Consider the following 25,976-nt stretch of genomic DNA (forward strand, 5'->3'; position numbering starts at 1 on the left):
GGAACTCTGAGCTAAATATATTGCAGTTATATTTATAGTTACCAAGGACTTTGAGATCCCTTAATTCTTTAGCCAAGTAGTTCAAAATTCAAACTTGATAATTAAGATTTTCCTATGTATTTTATATATAGGTGTATGTTGTTGGAGGCTACGATGGGCAAAATAGATTAAGCAGCGTAGAATGTTATGATTCCTTTTCAAATCGATGGACGGAAGTCGCTCCCCTTAAAGAAGCAGTGAGTTCTCCTGCAGTGACTAGCTGTGTAGGAAAATTATTTGTAATTGGTGGAGGACCAGATGATAATACTTGTTCTGATAAGGTAAGCCATGCTCTCTTAAAGCTGTTTACCATTGATATATTTAAGAAGAGGAATATAGAAGGCTTATCGGGTAGATAGGTGGGTTGCTTAGTGTGAACAGCCTTTGAAAATTTTTCTGGAACCTTATACTGTGGAGGAAAAGCATTCAATTTTGAGTTGAAGTGCGACCATAATATATCTAATAATTTTATGCAACAAATGTAATGCAGTATTTTTGAAATGAAACTAATCCCAGTGTCAGAATTCTGTACTAAAAAAATTGCTTTGAGCTTTCCACTGCTATCACCTGTGCAGTCTAAAAATTATTCGTACAAAACACAGCTGGGAAGTGAATTAGCAAAGAGTAAGACACAGTGACTAATTATACTGCTTCCAGCTGGGTCATTTTCTGCATACTTTTAAAGTATTTTTAGAATAAAGAGGAGGAAAGGAAGCCTATGTAGTGTAAATAGAGGGTGGCTGGAAGTTGTTGCTGTTCATTGAACTCCTGCAACAAGAGAACATGTACCATCCTGACATTTCAGGAAATACCATGTTTATTCTGGCAGAAGGTATCTAATGCCTGCTTGGTTAGCAGTGTCAACTGAATTTTGTCAAATCAATTAATTCTTTTTCTAAATTAAATTTTAATGTAATGATGTCAAATCTTATTTAGAATTCATTAATTCAGACTATGATAATTCAGAGAATACTGAGTTGAGGTTTACTTGTGTTCTTCTGAAGAAAGGACTCCCTAAAGGTACAAAGAAATTAAATGCAGCTTGAGCAGTTACCCTACGTAACAGTTTTTTAAAAATTTAGACAGTTAATTTTGTAGAAATTATTAAACAAACCTGATGGCCATTCATCCTAGCAAGAATCTCTGTGTGTTTGCTGTGTCTGGTCTGCATGATAATAATAAATTTGCATTTTTAGAGACTTTTTGTAATTCAGACATATTGCCATTGGGCTAATTTGACTTTTAATCATGTTTGTGTGTATTGATAGACTTCTTCTGAGGCAAATTTACTTATTTAACAATTTTAATAAATATTTCTTTATATTATTAGGTTCAATCTTATGATCCAGAAACCAATTCTTGGCTACTTCGTGCAGCTATCCCAATTGCCAAGAGATGTATAACAGCTGTATCCTTAAACAACCTGATATATGTTGCTGGTGGATTGACCAAGACAATATACTGTTATGATCCAGTTGAAGATTACTGGATGCATGTACAGAACACATTCAGTCGGCAGGTAATCACAAAAAACAGTCCAGAAGAAAATCTAAGAGGGAGCAAGTACATTATCATTATAAATATACTTCAATTTTACTTATATTTCATGTATTTGATAATTTTGTAAAAGCTCACATAAAGCATATAGTACACCTGTTTTGAACTCCTTCCAAAAAATTGTTTTATTGAAATAACTTGTGCTTTACTATCCCAATGTGAAGTATCTGTTGTACTTGGCCTTGAGTTTTTTTTTTTTTTGCCCTTAACTTTTCTTAGAATCCTATTCCTTTCTTTATCCCTGCCCTCTTTCATATTTCAGATAAAAAGAAATGTTCCCAAAGTAGTTGGTTCTATAGTTGGAAGCTAGATAATTTGTTGGTTTTGCTATTTTAAAAAAGGATTGTGCTTAGACCTCTTTTATTCACACATTCCACCTAGAGCCCCTCTCCTCTCTCCTTTCCTACTGCCCCCACATAGGCCTTTTGGTTCACAGCTATACTTCCCTCCTTCCACCACCAAATTGCATGATGATTCTGATGCTGGAAATCGGGCTAGATGGGCTCTCAGAGATCACAACTAGCACGTGCCTCTGGCTCATTCGTAGTCTCTTACTTTTTCCACTTAGTCCTTAAATATGGATGTGGGTTGAGCATCTTTCCCTTGCCCTCTTCCAAGTTTATACTTTATTTCTGTGTGGTCATACCTCAGTGCTGATGACTTCAAGTCTACCTCCATAACAGCCTCTCGCCTATTCTCAAAGCTCAAATTTCTACTGCCTGTTTGAGAATTTCCAAAGGAGTTCTAAGACTTTAGGCTAGAATTCAGCTTCTTCCCCAAACCTCAAACTTACTTTTTCTAGGTTCCAAACAACTTAGCAACTTAATTTATTACAGCCCCCCCCACTTTCTCTAAATTGAATCAATCCAATGTGTCAGCCATATGTCCTCAGAATTTCTGTTTTTTGCATTACTATTGTTCTTACATTTTGTTCAAGTTCTTATGATTTCCTACCTAAACAAAAACAATGATAGTCTAATCAGTCGTTAATATCTTGCCTCTCAAAACAATTTTGCCACCAATTATTTTCCAACAACTCTAAACTGTCTAACTTTTACTTGCCCCTTCAGCTTCACTTTTTCTAATTATATTATCTATTACTTGTATTCTCTAAACAGATGATGCATGTTCTTGCCTTGGTTCATGCTGTCCTCTTAGCTTTTTTTTTTTTTTTTTTTTTTTTTTTTTTTTTTTTTTTTGACAGGCAGAGTGGACAGTGAGAGAGAGAGGAGAGAGACAGAGAGAAAGGTCTTCCTTTGCCGTTGGTTCACCCTCCAATGGCCGCCACGGCCGGCGCGCTGCGGCCAGCGCACCACGCTGATCCGATGGCAGGAGCCAGGTGCTTCTCCTGGTCTCCCATGAGGTGCAGGGCCCAAGCACTTGGGCCATCCTCCACTGCACTCCCTGGCCACAGCAGAGAGCTGGCCTGGAAGAGGGGCAATCGGGACAGAATCTGGCGCCCCGACCGGGACTAGAACCCGGTGTGCCGGCGCCACAGGCAGAGGATTAGCCTATTGAGCCGCGGCGCTGGCCCCTCTTAGCCTTTAATGTCTTATTTTTACCTTCCCTAATGGAATTCTACTCCTCTTTCAAGGACCACTTACTTTATGGTTTTAACAAACTGAAGTCTTTTTTTTCTTTCTGATCTATTAGAGCACTATTATGAAAATTGTATATTTCCTTAGGTATAAAGGTTTATTTCCTATACTGGAATTCAGTCATTTTAATGTATCTTGCATTTATTTGTACTCAGTAAATATTTCTTGAATAACTAAAAATTTAGAAACTTAGTAACATAGAGACCTAATTATAAGATAACTATATTCAAGATACGTAAGAGAAAGAGCATTAGACCTTATGGGTGAATTGGATTTAGGTATAATACCACTTATCTAAAGTTGTTGACATTGAGGTATAATCTCCAAATTAGTAATATATTTATAATAAGATTGTCTCAGCTAATGGAAGGGATGTAATAGGATCTTCACCTTCTTGGAACAGAGTAAATATACTTTTTTATCCCTCTCTAATCACATTTAAGTTAAAAACAAGCCACATTTCTCTAACTCAGCGGCCTCTCTCAATAGAAATTAGAGTGTGCCCTACCATATGAGAATCCTCATGATCAAGTATTTACACTTATTTCTAAATATTTTAGCCTAAGTAGTCATTTATTGATTTAGTACAGTAAATAATTCAAAGAATAAGTTATTTTCACTAAGAGTTACCATTCATTTGGAACTTGGTTATATTATAGAAAACAACAGAGTTTAGGAAGATAATTGTCAGCATCTAACAAAATTCAGGACATAGGTCATTAACTAGATGATTTAGAAAAAGAAAAATAAACAACAGGATACATATAGTACATTTTCTCTAATGAAATAATGAATAACCTTGACTTAAGGCATTTCAAGGACATTAGGGGCCAGCAATGTGGCACAATGGGTTAAGCCACTGCTTGTGATGCCAGCATAGCATCAGAGTGCCAATTTGAGCCCCAGCTACTCCACTTCCAACCCAGTGTCCTGCTAATGCACCCAGGAAGGCAGCAGACCCCTGTCACCCATGTGGGAGACCCAGATGGTTCATTCTTAATAACAGTACTACTAAGTGCATCTATGTATACATTATTGATAGATGATTTTTGTACCATCTGTAAGGGATTGCCTAGCCCTTTAATGCTAATCAATGAAAAAGGATAAATCAAAGTGTAATTCATGGTATATAAATTAGTCCAAAACTATTATTTATTTATTTTAAGGAATACAAATTTTCATAAGTACAACTTTAGGAATATAGTTATTCTTCCCTCCATACCAACCCTTCACCCCTTCTCTCCCTCCCTCTCCCTTTCCCAGTCTCGTTCTCTATTAAGATTCATTTTCAATTAACTTGTACACAGAATACCAACTCTATACTAAGTAAAGATTTCAACAATTTGCACACACATGAACACACACAAAAAAACTGCTTGAGAACAAAGTTTTACAGTTAACTCTCATAATACAACTCATTGAGGAGAGAGGTCCTGCATGGGGAGTTAGACTCCTGTTGTTAAAGTCCAAAACTAATTTTAAAAAGTTTAGGATATTAAATGATAAAAGCAGAGCTGAAAAATTAGCTTTATAATATTCCTGATGAACCTCCACTATTTCTCTATTTGTCCATCAACATTTCCATGCCTTTCTAAGTATTTATTTATTTATTCGAAAGGCAGAGTGTCAGAGACACCAGGAGAGACAGAGAGATATATCTTCCATTCACTGATTCACTCTCCAAATGCCTTCAACCGCTGGGGTTGGGTCAGACCAAACTGCATCCCCACATAGCTGGCAAGGAACCAAGTACTTGGACCATCATCTTGCTGCCTGCAAATGCTTACCAGGAAACTAGGTTGGAGTGGAGGTGGGACTGTATCCCAGCCACCTGATACGGGAGTGCAGGGGTCCCAAGCAGCAACTTTAAACAGTGGAACCACAACTCTTGCCCTCTTCATGCCTGCTTTTTTTTTTTTTTTTTTTTTTTTTTTTTTTTTTTTGACAGGCAGAGTTAGAGAGAAAGGTCTTCCTCCCGTTGGTTCAGCCCCCAAATGGTTGCTACGGTTGACGCACTGCGCCAATCCGAAGCCAGGAGCCAGGTGTTTCCTCCTGGTCTCCCATGCGGGTGCAGGGCCCAAGGACCTGGGCCATCCTCCACTGCCTTCCTGAGTCACAGCAGAGAGCTGGACTGGAAGAGGGGCAACTGGGACAGAATCTGGCACTCCAACCGGGACTAGAACCCTGGGGTGCCGGTGCCGCAGGTGGAGGATTAGCCAAGTGAGCTGCGGCACCAGCCAATGCCTGCATTTTGATTTTTCATAATTTCTAAAAGCAACAATTTATTCTAAATATATTTTACTTTTTCACCTCTGTCAAGAGCATCATTTTTAAAAATATGTGGATTCTGTTTTTAAGTAAAATAACAAAAATTTTTTTACCTTCTTTTGTAGACCAGGTATTTAAAATGTCATTAAAGTTTAGAATAATTAAATGGAAAAAAAGTGAGTTTGTGCATTATTGACTTCTTAACCTTTAAACACACAAAAACAGTAAGGAAAAGGTTTCTTCACATTAGGGTTATGGTTCATTTTAATCTTTAAAAATAGTATTAAAACTTCATGTATTGTTAAGTTATTTTTACCACTAGCTGCTTTTATTCCTGAATGAATAGTCAGGTTTTTCATATACTATAAATAAATACATCAAGAGAAAGCATTTTATATAGCATGATTTAAATTGTTATAGCTAGTAGAATTTCTGAATATGAATGAATAATCATTTTCAGGGTTGCTTGTTTGCTTCATTTAATTCTTAGCATTATTATCTGAAACTGTACTAATATTACATCATGTAACTATATATTGTTTTGTTTTGTTTTTGACAGGCAGAGTGGATAGTGAGAGAGAGAGACAGAGAGAAAGGTCTTCCTTTGCCGTTGGTTCACCCTCCAATGGCCGCCGCGGCCGGCGCACCGCGCTGATCCGATGGCAGGAGCCAGGTGCTTCTCCTGGTCTCCCACGGGGTGCAGGGCCCAAGCACTTGGGCCATCCTCCACTGCACTCCCGGGCCATAGCAGAGAGCTGGCCTGGAAGAGGGGCAACCGGGACAGAATCCGGTGCCCCGACCGTGACTAGAACCCGGGGTGCTGGTGCTGCAAGGCGGAGGATTAGCCTATTGAGCCACGGAGCCGGCCATATATATTGTTTTAGAATCATTGTACTAACTATAACATTTGTTAGTGAGAATGAGTTTGTAGCTGAAAACTAAAGATATTTTGTTGTTGTCTTCATTGTATTCAGAACTTTTAGAATTTGTAAAAGAATTCATTGTGCTTTAGATGAAAAACATTGTTTGACTCATGATTGTTGCAGTTCGTTGCTGGGATACTGGATAAGTGTTAATAACTGCTAATGGGCCAAGTCAGTCTAGGTATGAGTATCTAAGCTGATAGAGGCATTTGTTAAAGTATTCAGTAGTTCTTTCAGACCAGAAGATAGTATCCTTCTATTATAGAGGTCCATCAAGATTTAACTTCTTCTTTAAGAGCAACATTTATATATAGCAAATCAGATCAAGTAAAAATGTTTATTGAACTCACTGGTAGAAGTATTTCATTTTGGATTATGTGGAACCAAGATAATATGCAATAATTTTCTAAATTAAAGTGAAGTGTAAATGTAAGAATATTTGAACTATAGCATAACCAGATCCATGTAATGAGACAACTTGCAGTTAGTGTTTCTAAGAGCTACGTTCATCTTTACAAGAGTGTTTGTTTTATATATTAATTCTGATTGACAGAGAAGAGTAAAATTTAGCTGAGTATCCCATTGTATGGGAAGTTAACTATCAAATATTATTTGAAACCTTCTATGTCCTAGCCAAGGCATATAATAACAGTATTTTGTTAATTTTGTTATAATTTTTCTCTTTCATTCATTCATCTTGTGAATAATCCTATGTAGTGAACAATGTTCCTATTCCTTGGTCAGACAGTTACTACTTTCTTGTAAGAGGACAAACAGGCCAAGCTTTTCAAGGGTGCTTTTGTTTGTCATTAAGTTAAACCCTTTCCATCAGTCCACCATGATTAAAACATAATCTGTTTTAAGACTCAGCTTCGGCCGGCGCCGCGGCTCACTAGGCTAATCCTCCACCTTGCGGCGCCGGCACACCGGGTTCTAGTCCCGGTCGGGGCACCGGATTCTGTCCCGGTTGCCCCTCTTCCAGGCCAGCTCTCTGCTGTGGCCTGGGAGTGCAGTGGAGGATGGCCCAAGTGCTTGGGCCCTGCACCCCATGGGAGACCAGGAGAAGCACCTGGCTCCTGCCATCGGATCAGTGCAGTGCGCCGGCCGCGGCGGCCATTGGAGGGTGAACCAACGGCAAAAGGAAGACCTTTCTCTCTGTCTCTCTCTCTCACTGTCCACTCTGCCTGTCAAAAAATTAAAAAAAAAAAAAAAAAAAAGACTCAGCTTCATCCATGAAAAATTACCCAGGTCAGGAATTAGGCAAAAGGAAGCTTATGTCTCCTCCCTGCCTTTTTTTTTTTTTTTTTTTTTTTTTTGGACTGTGTTAAAGTTTATCTTTTCCTTTTCAGTTTCTTTCCAAATTACTTCTCATCAATGGTTAATTTTTTTTTTTTATGTATTTGGTTAAACAGGAAAACTGTGGTATGTCTGTGTGTAATGGTAAAATATATATCCTGGGTGGAAGACGAGAAAATGGAGAAGCCACAGATACCATTCTCTGTTACGATCCTGCCACAAGTATCATCACAGGGGTAGCTGCGATGCCCAGGCCGGTGTCCTATCATGGCTGTGTGACTATTCATAGATACAATGAAAAATGCTTTAAGCTCTAAGGCCAGGATACCTCACCCCAGAAGCCACAACGATCCAAGATGGATACTTAACAAATCTCCATTGTGCCACATGCAAAAAAAAAAAAAAAAAAGTGAAAGTACTCATCGTGGTGCCTTTCTGCCCCATATATCAACCTTTCAAACTGTAACAAAGCCTTTCCTGTAAGTGAAAAAAAACAAATGTTTTGTTGAGGGTAATGGTGGTTGTTGCTTGGCCTTTGAGAGTGTCCATTTATATTTGTAAGAAGAATATGTGGACTAGAATAAGTCTGTCTGCATGCCTTTTAGGAATTTGTGAATGGTCTCATCATTGATACATGTTTATCTGCAACTTTATGTTCCTTATTTTGTCATTTATATAGAGAAAATTGCACGACTTAAGGCTTCATTTAGGTTGAATCACCTAATGCTTAGAATGCATCCTAAGAGGGAAAATCAGTTTTAAAAATTGTCATTGATTCAGTACATCCAAACTTTATTGAAGGAGTTTTTTCTGTAATAAATATTTTGTAATTGTGGTAATAACAACAATTTGAGTATCATATTGAATTATTGTGACTTCATTCTTAGAATTGCTGTCTTATACACGTATTAAGCACATTTTGGCAGTGGGGGTGGGTGTTAGCAGGATTAAAATTGCAGATTAATTGCCAAGAAAAAATAAAATAACCACTGAAGAAAGAATGACCCACTCTGGCTCTTAAAGTATTTATGCATCATCTCTAATTGCTCTGAGGAAGCTCCTTTCCTTGAATGTGACAAAGGGAGGAGTTGAAATCCAGTTTTCAATATTGTCTTGTGAAAAGCAAGGACAGGTTTTCTGCCCAGCCCAGTACAGTTTGACCTCTTTAGTATGGTGCTCTGGGTAAGGACCTCTTCCTTGGTTATCTCACTTTCTCATAAATAGCTAATAATCCTGAGAGTTTAAACTGTTAAGGTGCCTTTTTTAATAGGATAAGGCTGGGACCACCTATCTCAGTGGGTCCATTTTTCTTTTAAAACTAGCTATCTGAAAAACTTAACAAAAGTAGTTACAGTCTTCTAGGATAAATATTTCATTTGGTACCCATTGTTATAAAATATTGATCAACATTTTCAATCTTCTGTACAACAAGCTGCTTTTGTAGATTTCTCAACTTGAGTTTTGAAAAGTTTACCAGCTTTCAGGGAGGAATTTTTTCTGAAGCAAATAAATGGATATGGCAGGAACTGCAGTAATTATTGTGATTCCTGGGGTGGAAGATATAATTTACAACATTTTAGGAATGTTCCAGTAGCCTTCTGTATTTTGACTTCCCAATCACTGTTGTCTCTTACATTATAATTGTATACTCCTTGTCATAAGAGAGATGATGCAAATATGTGATTATAGTGTCACCAGATTTCTGTTAAAACCAAGGTGGTAATCAAAAACCTAACATTGGTAAACCACTTTTCCCCCTTGTCTTAGAATGATACAGAAATCTCAAATAGACATAGCTGAAACTTTAAATGCTATAATGCTTAGCTAGAATCTAATTCTGAGGAAAACTGAAAAAACTTAAACATTTTTAGGGAATTTTTTATTTTTAAAATGACATCCCTTTCTGTGATAAGTACCAGAGCAATTCAGAAAATAATGTTCTATTATTTTAGTTGCAATACAATTGTAGATATAATTGGTATACTTGTACAGTAGGTCTAGAGTAAACCCCTACTTCTAAATTGTACTTCTGTAGATAATGGAACTTATTTAGTTTAAAAATTCTTTACAGTAAGTGAAATAATGTATGAAAGTGTTTTGTAAATGCTGAGGATTATACAAATGATACTTGTTGTTTTCATGTGTATTTGTAAGATAATGCCCATCATAAATACAAAAACTTCACATAAAAAAGACTTTCTCAAGATAACTTTGTATCTAGTATTTTGTCTATTGTAAAAGTGTTTGACTGCTTATTTGTGTTTTTTATACATGTATTTTAATATCCATGTGTTGATTGTTGTAAGTTTAAATGAAATCCAAAAAAAAAATTTGTTTAAACACAGACCTCATACCAATATTAATTTTTCTCTATATAATTTTAAACCACTGAAATTTAGTTGCAATTTATGATGAACTTAGCTTGGATCCTAGAAAATTCAAGTAACTATTTTTAAAGTTACCCAACTGAAATTTCAATTTCCTTTCATTATTTCTCTTTATTTACTAACTCTTGATAAATAGTGGTATTAACATGGATAAAAATAAAAGAATTTTAGGGTAGAGTTAGTGTATCAAAAGGAATATGTCAGCCAAATTAGTATCAGGTTATATTCATTCTGTCATCACTTAGTTGACAGATCTTTCAATAGGTGATGTTCATGAGCCTTTGCATTAATATGTATATACATATGTATATATGTAGATAGTATGGTCATGTACACTCATATATAAACACCAACAATTTTAGCAGTTTGTGATGATCAGAAAAAATCACATAAAGTGAAACTTAGCTTACCTTATTAAATGGAATTCCAGAACACTGGGGAGTAGGGGCATTTCTTGAGTGCTTTTCCACCTTTGAAGGGACATGATGGGTATTTGTAAGATGACTGGCATACAGTAAGAATCTGTATTAACACATCTAGTTTTACAAGGTAGGAAAACAAATCGGAGGTAGAGATGAGTTTGTTAAACCCAGCTGTGATACCTCAGTTAGGAAATTCAAAGTTCTGCTTTGTGGATCAGTAGAAAAATATGGTTAGTTTTTGCCTTTTTTTTTCTTTTCAAGAACTTTACTCCTTTTCCTTGTTTTCCTCTATGTGGGTGAGCCACAAAGTGGTCTAATTTTTACAACAGAAGAGCTTCCTCTTTTTTTCCTCTAATCTTCTACTGACTATACGACACAGGTTTGACATGGTAGCCTATTGGATCTTCAATAACCTTTCCTTTTTCCTGGTTGACTTAAATATAGGTATTTACTCCATTTAAATCAGGTGTTAAGATGATGTAAATACTCAGGGAGGGTATTAAATTGTCACTTCTGCCTATTGGGGGTGTTTAAAGTGCCATAACTAAGTTTCAGTTTATGATTTTGGAGTAAATTTAATTTTGTAAAGGGGCTTCACACATGGCAGTGGTTGAACATTCATTCTTTTATATTTAGAAAGATGAAGATGTTTTGTGGACTGATATATTTTCCCTTAGTGAATATGAATTGTTTATGTATCACTACTGTCAAATACCCTTTATGAAACTCAGGAAAGACAGGTTCAATTATACTATTTTTGTCAATATGCAAACTAGGTATGTGTGATTTTTTTTCCTGTTATCTAGATATGGCAATAGTTTTTTTTTTAATTGCTGTGAGAACCCATATATGAAAAGAGAAGGGTTGAATTATTTGTGAGTGCCTTGTGTGTCTTGAGGCTTCTATGTGGAAAAGATGACATCTGTTCCAAACTATTTTCAAAGAGGAGAGAGTGCTTTTTATGTGGTGCCAAGTGAAAAGATAATGTTTTGTTTTTTCATTTATTTGAGAGACAGCTGCCATCTACTGGTTCACTCCCTGAATGCTCACAATGACCCCATCTTGGAGCCAAACCTAGGAGCTCAATCCAAGCCTCCCACATGGGTGGCAGGAACCCAAACACTTGAGCCATCACAACTGCTTCCCAAGGTCCACAGAAGCAGGAAGCTGGAGTTAGAAAAAAGAGTGAGGCTTTGAACCCAGGCACTCTGATATGGGACACGGGGATCTAAAATGGCTCCTTACCAGCTAGGCCAAACACCCACCCCAAGGTAAGGTGGGCTTCCTAGGAACTGCCTTTGTTAGTAAACTCAAGAACCAGTTCAGTTCAACAAGATTTTTGACCTTATTAGAATTTGCCGTGCATTATATTGAACCAGGTTTACATCGCCTCATCCCATTATTATTCTTAGTTAAATAAATAGATTCACTATACCAAGTAACCAGAATGGGACAATTTGGTTGACCTTTTAATGCAGTAGATTTGACTAGCTAGCTATACTTATTACATCTAATGCCAGGCACCAGAAACCACTTGAGCCAGGAATGTGAATTCCAGAGATATTTTCAACATAGACATTTTAAAACGTTTTAAATGAATGTTTTACATTTGTATGATTGCCTTAGATAATAAATTTACTTAGTGCTAAAGATGATCATCATAAATTAATTTTTTAAAAACAGTCGTAACTTATTTTATAAATTATTCCAAAGAAAGAATTTGTTTTAATGTTTTCAAAACAACTGCACCTAAATTTTTTTATGTGCCTTAAGTTCTGTAGTGCTATTTCAACTTCTTTTAATCTATGTAAAGCTTACTTTAGATAAATTGATACATGTTCCCTATAGAGTAAATAAATTTTGCTTTCTTACTTTTTTAAACACCAGCCATGTGGTTATTTGGCAGAATTCAAATGTTGGAAATTGTTTACTGTTTGGCATGTTATGTTTTTCATTTTCGCTTTTTGATACCTAGGTGCTTTTAGAGTATTCAGACAAACCTCTATCTTACATTGATTAAATCCTTGTAAACATTGTTGGCAATATCTACATCTAATGTCAGAAAAGTATGTCTACTTATTTTTGTTCCATTCTTACATACTATTTTTTCTCTACAGGCCTGTTCTTTAACTTTCTTGAAAAAGCACTTATTCTGCCCTTCCCCATCAGTCCTTCCCAAAGCTGTCTTTAAACTCTTTTTGAGAGTTTCTGGAGCTAAGACAACGCAATGTTAGAGTTAAATGAACATAATCTGCAGAGAGTGCAGACCTGTGGCAGTCAAATGTCATTTGCTTTTAGTAGAGACCCCTGAGTCTTCACCGTGAAAAAAAAAAAATGCCTTGTATTTCATTGTCTTCAATTCAGTTGTAGCATGTTAATACTTACATGTTTTGTTGACATATACTTCTTGTGTAGTTTCATTTTTTAAAAGTTGTATCTAATAAAATGTATTTTAACCATTATTACTTGACCATTTGGTTGTATTAAATTTTGTTTACCAAAGATGTGGCTTTCTGTTTTATTTTAAATATATCCAAGTGGTTATGCAAAAAAAATTAGTAAATATATTATGTATTAATATATGTATATATTTACTGATTCATCTATAAAATAACTGGAAGGATAAACATGCAATTAAAAACATGAGAATGTAAGTCTTTACTTTTATTTGCAAGGCAGAGACAGATCTTCAATGCACTGGTTCACTCCCCAAATGTCCACAACAAAGGGTTTGGGCCAGACCGAAGCCAGGAGCTAGGAACACCATCTGGGTGGCAAGAACCAAAGTGCTTGTGCTCCCAGGTGCATCAGCAGGAAGCTGGATTGGAAGCAAGTCCAGGCACTCCAGTAGAGGGTGCTAGTTTCCCAAGCAACAACTCAACCACTGAGTGAAACTCTTACCCTGTTTTTTTTTATTTACTAGAGAGGCAAAGTCAGATGTCAAGAGAAGGTATTGTTCTTCACTGGAGAGACACTGTCTGAATTCATATTAGCAAAGTAAATTCTTGAAAAGGTATATATAAATGTGTTATAGAAGCACAGGTAATACTTAGCTTTTTATACCTACAGTTGTGCCATCAAAATAAAATGGCAAGTTAGAGTGCTTTTTAAGTAGTAAACATTAAAGGGGTTTTCATTTGACTTAACTCCTCTGTAGCCAAATCTGTAAAGTACATGGACTTCCAACCAATGCTCAGCCATAGAGCCATTTGCCTCTGTGCTTCCTGGATCCATGAAATGCAGCTGTAATCCCTTACAGACGTCTCGTGAGGAGAAAGAATGTGACATATGTTGAAGGGTGAACACAGAAGAGCAGCCCATAAGTGTTGGTTCCATCTCCATGGCAGTCATTCCAGGACAAAATGCAGTGTGCAGAAGCAGGGAAGGAACTGAAGGGATTAAAAGTATTCATTAGCTCACACTTGGAAAACCAGGGCCAATGGATAAATAGGAACCTCTATTGCTTTTTCTCTTTTGAAAAAAAAAAAAGCCTACACTCTGAAATGAGCTACACCTGCCTTCTGTTTTTCTGCCATTTATTAACTAGTAATGGGGAGAAAGATTGAGAAGGGGTCATTTCCTCCTACTTTGTTGGAATCTTTTTTTGAGCACTTAAACCAAATCTCATATTCATATTTTTTATTTCCTATATTTTAGGATGTTTGGACATCCTTGCGGTGCCTCTACAGCCCTCCCAGGGTTAGCTGATTCCTAGAGATGGTAATAAACAGCTCTTCAGTGAGCCTGCCTTTCACGTACAACAAATCCCACATCCGTATCTCCATCCACCTGCTTGATGTAACTCCCCCACACCAAGCCAGCATTTTCCCTGCCCTAATGCAACCCAAGGCCAGTGGATAGACAACAAAGGACAGCCCATATGCCTCAGAGCCTGCCAGAATTATTCAAACTACCAATCCTAAGCTGTTTACCCTGTCCTACCTTAACCTTTTTCTGAGGAAATCAAAGTAATGGCTCTAACCTATGCATCCCCGTGGCTCCTCTCTGCCTCCTGACCAACACACTGGTTCTTCCTCTTGTGGCACTACTTGACCATGTTTGTCAACTTGTAGGGAAACTGAATGATGTCAGATTCTCTCTAAATGGCATTGACTTTCTGTTGTCACTTAGTGACTTTTATAAGACTTAGACACAAATCACACTCATTTTTGTGTTCCAATACCATGCTCAACACAGAGGTGTTTTAGTAAATCACCAATTCTAGTTTTTACAGATATACCAGAACTTGTTAAAAATAGACCTTAAGGAGCAGATATCATGGCACAGCCAGTTAAATCACCCCTTGAGATGCCCACATCCCATATCAGAGTGGGGTTTAAATCCCATCTACTCCATTTCATATCTAGCTTCATTGAAGGCAGTGGAAGATGGCCCAACTACTTGACCCCTGTCACTCATATTGCAGACACACAGTTCTAGGCTGCTGCCTTTTGGTCTGGGCCAGCACTGGCTGTTGCAGGCATGTAAGGGGTGAACCAGTAGATGGAAAATTCTCTCTACCTCTCTCTCTTTCCATTATTCTGCCTTTCAAGTAGATGAAAATCTGTGAAACTTAAAAAAAAAAAGACCTTAAAGCAGGATATTCATAGTTTGGTAAACAATACATTCTATGATCAAAAGAGACAGGCTTTGAGTACTTACATCTTTTTATTTTGAGAAAATACAATAAATCTCCAAGTGGGAAGAATAAAGGGAATTTTTTTTAAAAGATCCTATTAATTGTTTAACACACAACATTTCTACTAAGATTTGGTAAGATGATACCAAGATTGTAAGGTTTTATTGGAATTCTGTGTCAGCTGGTGGGTAAAAGGAGGCAAAACAAAACAGCCAGCCTTCGAGAAGAAGCTTTCTAGCATATTATGATGGCCACAGAAATGGGCCCAGCCAATCCCCAACTATGGAGAGCATTGACTAAATGGTGCCCAGCTTCTGGCTTTGAAATCTTTGTGTTTGTGCTGAGGCTGCACCTCCCACTAGCTCCTTGTGACCAATGACTTCTGGCAGGGATACTAAGGATGCCCTTTTTCTGAGAGACGCAGAACTTTGGTGGACTTTGGCTCCAGAACTCCCCTTCTGCTTTGTTCAACCTTCATTAGGCAACATGGCCATGTAGGATGCTTCTGCCGACCTTACCTTCTTTACTTGCTTTTGGGGTCTAATGGCTCTCCCAGCCTTCTTGACTCTCCTCCTCTATGTTTTCAAAGCCTCAAGGAACATTTGTTGGCACATGTTTAATAAAATATTATAACATGTTTAATTCCACTTGGAATCTGCTTTTCATTCATGCAGGACTAGCCCATGTGCCCTAATCATAAAGTTAGCCATGTGGTGTTAAATGCTTTTCTGAAAATCCTAATTGTTATGTACATAGACTAGGCTTGACCACAATATAATGTAAGAACAGGTTTTGAACTCAGAACAGGTTTTAGCTACCAATTTAAAAACTTAACTACCTGTGTGTTTTTGAAAAAAAAAAATGTTTAGCACAGTGCTTAGTAATGGTATGCTCAGTCAGGACTGGTAGTTATTAACGGCTTAGAAATTTCAATCATTCATTCATTCATTCATTCATCTGACAAGCATTGAAGTCTATATTGTGGATCAGGCAAATGTTTTCTGCTAGGGTTGCAAAAATGAATGTGACATTCTTCATCCTCAAGGTGTTCATAAACTGATGCAAAGGCAGCCACATGAAGAGATAAAGTCTGTGTTTGACAAAGGAGGTCATGGGCACTCCAGGTATTATGCAAATGGGAATAAGAATCACTACTTTGTAGAAAAAAGATTTTATGATCTCTTCTCTCCGATTATTGCCAAGCATAAGAAAAGGTGCTATGGGATTAATACATCAAATGAAACAGACCATGTCCTCCAAAAGCTTTCTGGCAAGTCTTGAGATGCATTGCAATTGAGGAAGGGCTGTTTGGTGAGACATGGAAATGCCTTAATGTCCTTATTTGTTCTATTTTCCACTCAATGTGTGGCTTCCTTATACCAGCAGTTCCAAGTGTTGTTTTATTAGCAAGTCTGACATCTGACTCATAGTCTTGCTCTTTAATTTTGATTTCTGCCATTATCCAGAGTCATTTCAGCAATATAGGACCCAACTCCTTCCTCTAGCCTCATATTGTTTTGACTTCCACTCAGTAGATCTTCACTCGCATCCACTTCCAGCACCACAAAGGGCAATGTTCTAGATCTTTTCACCAGAATTACACTTCCTGTGAAGTTGGAAATTCTAAAGCCTTTTTTAACTTCCTCCTTTGCTTCCCTTTCCTTCCATCTCTTTCATTCTATGACTTTCTGTATGACTTCTTCCAGATCTCCAATTTTCTCACAGCTCTTCATGAAGCTCCCTGGCTTAACCATCATCCTGCCCCAGCCTGTACTGCATAATTAAAGTGTCATTAGTCACTCTTACTAGCACTCAAAATATGCTCATTCTTTTGATCTCCCATTCTCTTTACTCTCTTACTGCCTACTTGCATATCAGTCCAATTATTGGCCTTCTCAGCTTCTATGCCCAAGGTACTGAGCACTGGTAGAGAAAAACAATTAGCTGTAAATTGATACCTCAGTTTTGTGATCTCCGGCCTCAACTGGACAAGATTCTCTTGGCAAGCCTTCAGGGTGTACCTATTTTCTCCTCATTCCCCTTTGTTTTTAACAATTCATCACTCTCCTGGTGTCTTCCTCTGCCTTCTCTTTTGTCTTAGCAGTTGATCTTGCCTTCTCTTTCAAAAAGAAAAGAAAGCCCAGTAAGAAAGAAAGTGAAGCCCCCCCCCCCCAAAAAAAAAGAGCCCAGTAAGAGCTCTTTCAACATCTTGTCCTCTCAAGGACTGAGTATTTCTTGTCCTCTCTGTTCTCCATGATTTAGATGCTCCCACACCAACACCTAAATTCTGAAATTCCTCCTTCAATTTTTTAAGGATTTCCCACTATTGTCCTCTCATGTTCAACCTCTCTATGAGCACTCTCTCATAGAATTTAAACAATCTAGCCTCTCTCATCTTTTTTTAAATTATTATTATTTTTTTATTTGACAGAGTTAGACAGTGAGAGAGACAGAAAGGTCTTCCTTCCGTTGGTTCATCCCCCAAATGGCCACTACAGCCAGCCGCCGATCCGAAGCCAGGAGCCAGGAAGCACTACTAAGTTTTAAATGCTTGCATAAGTTTGGGAAGCCAAATCTTGTCCAAACTATAATACCTGCCTAGCCAAATATCTTAAACGTCTCTACATGTCTTAACGCAACATAGTCTCATTCACACCACTGCTGAAACTACACTTGCCAATATCTTCAATTATATCCTTGCTGCTAAATCTGAAGAATTTACTTCCTTACAACTCTGGTGCTATTGATGACCTTCTTGCTATCTTGGCAACAATCAACAAAACTCATTTCCACTTTTCTCTTTCATGGGTTCTTTTTCCACCCCAGCCCTAAATCCTCAATCCTTATGGTCTCATGTTATATAGATAATTACCCCGGGTAATTTTATCTACTCCTATGGCTCTGGTTATGACCAACTGATGATTTCCACATCTAAACGTTCAAGCAGGACCCATATATCTAAGTGTCATCTAAAAATTTCAATCTGAGTCCTTATTATATGACTACAACATCTGAAACTCCAAAACCTCATTCTAAAAAAAAAAAAAATCCCATTTATCGTGTATTTTCTTTTTTGATTGATAACAATAATATTGAGCATTTATTAAAGTGAGAAATATAGTAATTTTCAATTTAAATATGCATACAAATACTGAGGATCTGTATTGTGCCAGGAACTCTTCCAATTTGATTTCTGTATCTATTATCTTTCTATATCTACCTATTGTATCTGTCTATCTACTTTCCACCATTCCATCCTCCCTATCAAAGCCTTGGTTCCACCTTTCATCATTTTCCATATGGAAGTCTCCTAGTTGGATTGGTTAAGATCAAAGCATGCAACCAGAATGCAGCTGAAGCCAGCTCTGTCTCAATAGGGAATAGACTGGAAAGTAGCAGACGCTTTCATAACTGATGACAGATCAAAGTGTCAGTAAACATGATTAGATGGTTACTCTTGACTACAAGGGAGGGTAGGAAATTCAATGTTTAACTTCCCAGCTCTATAGAAGGCAAGAGAGAAAAGGTTGGGAATGGATGCTAAGTCTGCCAAGCTTCTGTGTACACAACATCTAAAAGGAGAAAGTTTCAAGAAGGAGAGTGGGTTGATTAAAGGGGAAGCAGGGGAGGCAGAGCTGCTTAACCCTATTGTTGAATACATAAATGCTTCATTCAAAATATAGAGGTCAACACTGTACAAGGATACATAATTAATATTCAAAGACATTATATGAGTTTTCCTAGCTATCAATATATTGTTACTCTGTTTCCTGTTACTATTTCAAAATACCTGAGGCATGTTACTTTATAAAGATAAGAGGTTGGCTGGCGGCCACGGCTCACTAGGCTAATCCTCTACCTGCGGCACCGGCATCCCGGGTTCTAGTCCCGGTCAGGGTGCCGGATTCTGTCCCGGTTGCTCCTCTTCCAGTCCAGTTCTCTGCTGTGGCCCGCAAGTGCAGTGGAGGATGGCCCAGGTGCTTGGGCCCTGCACCTGCATGGGAGACCAGAGGGAAGCACTTGGCTCCTGGCTTCGGATCAGCGCAATGCACCGGCTGCAATGCGCCTGCCATAGCGGCCACTTGAGGGGTGAACCAACGGAAAAAGGAAGACCTTTCTCTCTCTCTCTCATTGTCTAAACTCTGCCTGTCAAAAAAAAAAAAAAAAAAAAAAAAAAAGACAAGAGGTTGATTTAACTCACAATTCTAGAGGTTCAAGAGTATGGCACTGGCATTGGCTTCGCTCCGGTAAGGCCCCCCCTTGCTGGGTCACATGACAGTTAATATAATGGTGGGAACATGTTTAAGAGGGAGGGACTGCATGGAGAGAAAGGAAACATAAAGACTGGAAATGTACCAGGATTGCCCTTCTTATAAAAACTTGCTATCATGAGAACAACCAGAGTCTCAAGAAATCCACCTTAATCTCTTCCAAGGGTGGCACCTCAGTGACCTGACAACTTCCTACTAGGCCCCACCACCTCTCAACATCACCACACTAGGGACCAAGCTTCCAACATGATGCCTTGGAGAATAAGCCACATCCAAGTCAATGGATATTATGGGATTTTTTTTCTTTTAAAACACACTCCTTGGGGCTGGCACTGTGGCAGCCGCTGCCTGAGGTGCCGGCATCCCATGAGGGCGCTGGTTCATGTCCCAGCTACTCCTCTTCTGATCTAGCTCTCTGCTAAGCCTGGAAAATCAGTAGAAGATGGCCCAAGCCCTTGGGCCCCTGTACCTGTGTGGGAGACCCAGAAGAAGCTCCTGGCTCCTGGCTCCTGGCTCCTGGCTTCAGATCGGTGCAGCTCTGGCCATTGCAGCCAACTGGGGAGTGAACCAGCAGACAGAAGACTCTCTGCCTCTCCTTCTCTCTCTGTGTAACTCTGACTTGCAAATAAATAAATAAATAAATCTTTAAAAAAAAAAACATACTGCCTGCATTCTGGGTTGTGAAGACTCAAATTCTCTCTCTATATATGAACTCTGGCTACCTATACTCTCTATTTGAGGGCCAGCATTGTGGCATAGCAGCTTAAGCATCTCCTGCAATGCTGACATCCCATATGGATACCAGTTCCAGTCCTGGCTGCTCCACTCTGATCCAGCTCCCTGCTTGCTAATGCACATGGGAAAGCAGCAGAAGATGGATCAAGTGCTTGGGGCCCCTGCACTCACATTGGAGACCCAGATAACACTCCTGGCTCCTGACTTTGGCCTAGCCCAGCCCTTGCCCAGCCTTGGCCATTGCAGACAACTGGGGAGTGAACCAGCAGGTAGAAGATCTCTCTCGAGGAGATCCAAGATGGCAGAATAGGGATGGAGCTTACTGCTCTAGTCTAGGAGAACATAGTTTTAAAAAGGTGAAGAGTGTGCAGTCTCAGGGAAGATTTAGGGAGAAAATAGCAGAGGAAACTCCACACAAATTAGAAGGACACTGTGGACTTACATGGAAGGTGTAGACACGCACAACTCAGGACCCTAGCAACCAAGAGCCTTAGCCCAAGCTTTGGAGAGAGGTGAGACCAGACTGCAGCAGCCCAAGCCACTGACAATAAAGCTGCAGGAAGAGCCTAGCACAAGCCTGGCTTGGAGCACTGTGAGGGGACAGTGTACCTCCCAATCTAGAGGAGGAAAAAAGGGGGCATGTTTCTCTCTCTCGCTACCCTGCACCAGCCTCCTGTAACAAGGCAAGAGAGAGTAGGTGCCATTTTAGACATAAGTAACAGCTGTGCCAACTCGTGTCTATGCACCTAGCAACCAGCCCAGAGACGCCTAGGTCTGGCTGAGAGAATTGACAGGGGGCTGGGTGCTCATGACTGTGGGAGGCTTGTGTGCCAGGGCTGTGAAAACACTGTAGCTGTGTGAGAAGGTGCAGGGTGTGGCTGGGATTTTGGGCAGTAACTGTGAGTGGCTTCACATGCTCAGGGCTCCCTGATTCCCTGGTGAGGTTCATTGCTGTGGAATATGTGCTTACATCAAGGACTGTATAGGTCCTTTGTGTGGTTCTTGTGGCAGCGCCAATAAGTGTTGTACCCACTGGGGCTAGAGCCCAGGCACTGGTCTCCTTTGAGGAGAGGAGGTGAGCATGAGACTATGCCAACAGAGCAGAACAAACCTCCCCTCTGATGAAAAAAAAAAAAAAAAGATATACCACACTCAACCTGGGTGTCACCCTGGACACTCCCTTCACCCTGGAGCACTGAACAGAGTTCCTGGCCACACCTAGCATATGCCTGTGGGTATTCACTGAAAACTCAGACACTCCACTAAGCCACAGAGGATTAGTCCAAAGATAAAAGCCATCACAGGGGGGAAAAAAAAGGAAAGGAAACAAAGAAATATCCACAAATACCTAATAACAAACATATCAATTCAAGAAACAAGAATAAGGAAGACAACATGATGCCCCAAAAAGAACATAACACTTCAATACCAGAATATGAAGATGAAGAGATTGAAGAAATGGCAGAAATTGGGCCGGCACCCCGGCTCACTAGGCTAATCCTCCGCCTAGCGGCGCCGGCACACTGGGTTCTAGTCCCGGTCGGGGCGCCGGATTCTGTCCCGGTTGCCCCTCTTCCAGGCCAGCTCTCTGCTGTGGCCAGGGAGTGCAGTGGAGGATGGTCCAAGTGCTTGGGCCCTGCACCCCATGGGAGACCAGGAAAAAGCACCTGGCTCCTGGCTCCTGCCACTGGATCAGCGCGGTGCGCTGGCCGCGGTGTGGCCATTGGAGGGTAAACCAACAGCAAAAGGAAGACCTTTCTCTCTGTCTCTCTCTCTCACTGTCCACTCTGCCTGTCAAAAAAAAAAAAAAAAATGGCAGAAATTGAATTCGAAAAATAGATCATAGGATTATTTAGAATTAATCAGAAGCGCCAGCACCGTGGCTCAATAGGCTAATCCTCTGCCTGCGGCCCAGCACACCAGATTCTGTCCCGGTTGCCCCTCTTCCAGGCCAGCTCTCTGCTGTGGCCCAGGAAGGCAGTGGAGGATGGCCCAAGTGCTTGGGTCCTGCACCCTCATGGGAGACCAGGAGAAGCACCTGGCTCCTGCCTTTGGATCAGTGCGGCGCACCGGCCGCAGTGCGCTGGCCACGGCGGCTATTGGAGGGTGAACCAACGGCAAAGGAAGGCCTTTCTCTCTGTCTCTCTCTCTCACTGTCCACTCTGCCTGTCAAAAAAAAAAAAAAAAAAAAAAAAAAAAACACAAAACAAAAACAAAAACAAAAAGAATTAATCAGAAGCAAATCCATGAACTAAAGAAATACATACATGACATGAAAGAAAATTTCTCCCATGAAATTAAGATCATACAGAGAAATCTAAATGAAATACTGGAAATGAAGAATTCAATAGAACAAATAAAAAATGTGGTGGAAAGCCTTAACAACAGACTTGGTAAAGCAGAAGAAAGAATATCCAAGTTAGAAGACAAATCTCTGGAAATTCTACAGTCAGACCAAAAATAAGAAGAAATTAGAAAACTAAAAAAACGCTGTTGAAAATCTATGGGATACTATCAAATGACCCAACATATGGGTCTTGGGAGTTCCTGAAGGTGTGGAAAGAGAGAATGGATTAGAAGGCGTTTTATAGTGAAATAATAACAGAAAATTTCCCTAATGTGGAGAAAGAAAGGGACGTCCAAGTACAGGAAGCACATAGAACTCCTTATTGACATAACTAGAAAAGATCTTCACCATGGCACATTGTAGTAAAACTTTCCACAGTAAAACATGAAGAAAAGATTCTAAAATGTTCATGAGAGAAACTCCAGATTACTTTCAGAGGATCTCCAGTTAGACTCACAGCTGACCTCTCATCAGAAACCCTGCAGGCTAGGAGAGAATGGCGAGATATATTCCAAATCTTAAAAGAAAAAAACTCAACCCAGAATACTGTACCCTGCAAAGTTCTAATTTACTAATGAAGGTGAAATAAAGACCTTCCATAGGGGCAGGTGCTGTGGCATGGCAGGTAGAGCCACCACCTGCAGTGCCGGCATCCCATATGGATGCCAATTTATGTCCTGACTGCTCCTCTTCCAACCCAGCTCTCTGCTTATGGCCTGGGAAAGCAGTGGAGGATGGCCCGAGTGCTTGGGTCCCTGCACCCATGTGGGAGACTGGAAGAAGCTCTTGGCTCTTGGCATTGGATTGGCTCAGCTCCAGCCATTATAGCCATTTGAGGAGAGAACCAGTGGATTGAAGACCTTTCTCTCCGTCTCTTCTTTTCTCTGTCTGTACCTCTCAAATAAATAAATAAAATCTTTAAAATAATAAAAAAAAAAAAAGAGTGGCCAGCGCTGTGGCACAGCGGGTTAACACACTGGCCTGAAGTGCTGGCATCCCATATGGGTGCCAGTTTGAGTCCTGGCTGCTCCACTTCTGATCCAGCTCTCTGCTGTGGCCTGGGAAAGCAGTAGAAGATGGCCCAAGTCCCACCTGTGTGGGAGACCCGGAAGAAGCTCCTGGCTTCAGATTGGTGTAGCTCCGGCTGTTGTGGCCAATTGGGGAGTAAACCAATGGATGGAAGACCTCTCTCTCTCTCTCTCTCTCCTCTGTGTAACTCCAACTTTCAAATAAAATAAATAAATCTTAAAAAAGAAAGAAAGAAAGAAAGAAACCAAAACTACATACTATCAAGGATATTAAAAACTCTGCCAGCATTGTGGTGTAGTGGGTAATGCCACCACATGTATGGGTGCTGGTTTGTGTCCCAGCTGCTTCTCTTCTGAAGCAGCTATGACCTGGAAAAGCAGTAGATGATGGTCCAAAGGTCCCTGCACCTGCGTGGGACATCCAGAAGAAGTTCCTGGCTCCTGGCTTTGGATCAGCTCAGCTCCAGGTGTTGCAGAAATTTGGGGAGTCCGGCCGGCGCCGTGGCTCAATAGGCTAATCCTCCACCTTGCGGCGCCGGCACACCGGGTTCTAGTCCCGGTTGGGGCGCCGGATTCTGTCCCGGTTGCCCCTCTTCCAGGCCAGCCCTCTGCTATGGCCAGGGAGTGCAGTGGAGGATGGCCCAGGTGCTTGGGCCCTGCACCCCATGGGAGACCAGGAAAAGCACCTGGCTCCTGGCTCCTGCCAGGATCAGCGCGGTGCGCCGGCTGCAGCGGCGGCCATTGGAGGGTGAACCAACGGCAAAGGAAGACCTTTCTCTCTCTGTCTCTCTCTCTCACTGTCCACTCTGCCTGTCAAAAAAAAAAAAAAAAAAAAAAAAAAGAAATTTGGGGAGTGAACCAGCAGATGGAAGACCTTTCTCTCTTTCTCACTCTCTCTGTCAGTAACTCTACCTCTCAAATAAATAAAATTTAAAAGAGAGAGATTGAGAAGGCCTGCACTCACCTCCATTGCAAAGAAGAATCAGAGTAACAAAGGAAGGATCATGTTTCCAGCAGATTGAGGGAAAACTTCAGAAATAAGTGACAAAAATGTTAACAGCACAGAGATTCTGAAAGCCAACACACTACAGCTTCTCCCCTGGCCCACTGGCTGGGAGGATGCCATCTTGCCAGGAAAAGCTAAGTGAAAAACTCCACGACCCCCAACATCACTGCAGTCTGACAGCCCTAACTGCAAAACTCCACAGTCCTCATGGGTTTAAATCCAAGCTAGAAAGCTGAATGGGGTCCAAGCAACTACTCCAAAATATGAACCCACATTGCCTCCCTCCTCCCAAAGAACCAGACCCCAGATGCTGTGGCCCAGCTGCTGCTACACTCCATTCTATCTGAGAGAACAGCAAGCAGCCCCATTCCTACCAGAAGCCCCAGAACTAGAACTAGGGTACTTCACAGGGCCGATAACAGGCTCCTTGCTGTGCACTGTCTAGGGAAGTTCCTCTCTGCATCTTGGGGCTCAGTGCCAGCAACAACCAATACACAAGCCCAGAGGACCAGACCTAAGGAAGTCACTCCCTGCATCTCAGTACAGGGTGCTGGGATGCCAGCATACAAACTCCAGGGCCACCCTTGTATGCCCTATGGAAATTGGAGGCAGTCCCTTCTGTGTCCTACAGCTCTGGGACTGTGGCTCTAAGTACTGTAATCCCTGGTGTAACTGTTACTTAGTTTGTGGAGGGCCCTATCTGTATTCCTTTGCTTCAGGCTGGCATCTGTGAGTCCACAATCACCAGAAAAATGTGGCGTTTGACCTATGAGACCAACATAAGGACCTCAGTGCATCCTACATCTCTGGGACTGGGACTGTGGGTTCTGTAAGTCCCAGAGACATCTGCATTGCCCTAAATCTGCACTTGCTAGTACAAAATCCCCAGTATAATATTCAATCACACTGTAGGACCTGGGTAAGGACCTCATTGTGTCCTGCAGCTCTGGGTCTGTGATCGTTCTTTAAGTCCCAGGAAAAACTGTACTCACCTATGGGGCCTACAGAAGGCCTTATCTGTGTCCCACTGATTTAGGCTTATCTTGCTAGTGCATAATCCCCAACATAACCTATGATCAACTTGTGGGGCCTGGGTAAGATGCCATCTGAGTCCTAAAACTTTGGGATTGAGACTGTTGGAGTGATATTCCACAGAATCACCTGAGTTCTCCCCATGGGACAATGGGTAGGACCCTATTTGCATTCCACTACTCCAGACCCTTGCCTACCAGTGTACAATCCCCAGCATAACCTGAGCACGAAAGAGAGACCTGGTTAAGGTCTCCACTGCATCCTGCGGCTATGGAACTATGACAGGTGACACTATAAGTCTCAGGAACATCTGCACTTGCCCTGTTGGACCTGGGGAAGGCTCTATCTCCACTCCACTTCTGCTGGCCCAGGGTTACCAGTGCACAATCCCCAGCATAACCCATGCTTTTCTCGTGGGACTGGGACAA

The 25,976-nt window shown here is 40.4% G+C and overlaps 1 protein-coding gene across 12 annotated transcripts in view; it reads left to right on the forward strand.

Annotated features, from left to right (window-relative positions):
- KLHL24 (kelch like family member 24) overlaps positions 1 to 12,992 on the forward strand; it is a 51,569-nt gene extending 38,577 nt beyond the window's left edge. For all 12 annotated transcript variants that reach the window (XM_008266627.4, XM_051859176.2, XM_008266628.4 and 9 more), the window contains 3 exons: positions 132 to 320; positions 1,370 to 1,558; positions 7,798 to 12,992. In XM_008266627.4, coding sequence (XP_008264849.1) covers positions 132 to 320; positions 1,370 to 1,558; positions 7,798 to 7,998 — 579 coding nt within the window. In that variant the 3' untranslated portion in view covers positions 7,999 to 12,992. The remainder of the gene's footprint in view (positions 1 to 131; positions 321 to 1,369; positions 1,559 to 7,797) is intronic.
- The last annotated feature ends 12,984 nt before the right edge of the window (positions 12,993 to 25,976 follow it).

This window comes from Oryctolagus cuniculus, chromosome 4 (assembly GCF_964237555.1).
Source record: "Oryctolagus cuniculus chromosome 4, mOryCun1.1, whole genome shotgun sequence".
Lineage (NCBI taxonomy): Eukaryota > Metazoa > Chordata > Mammalia > Lagomorpha > Leporidae > Oryctolagus > Oryctolagus cuniculus.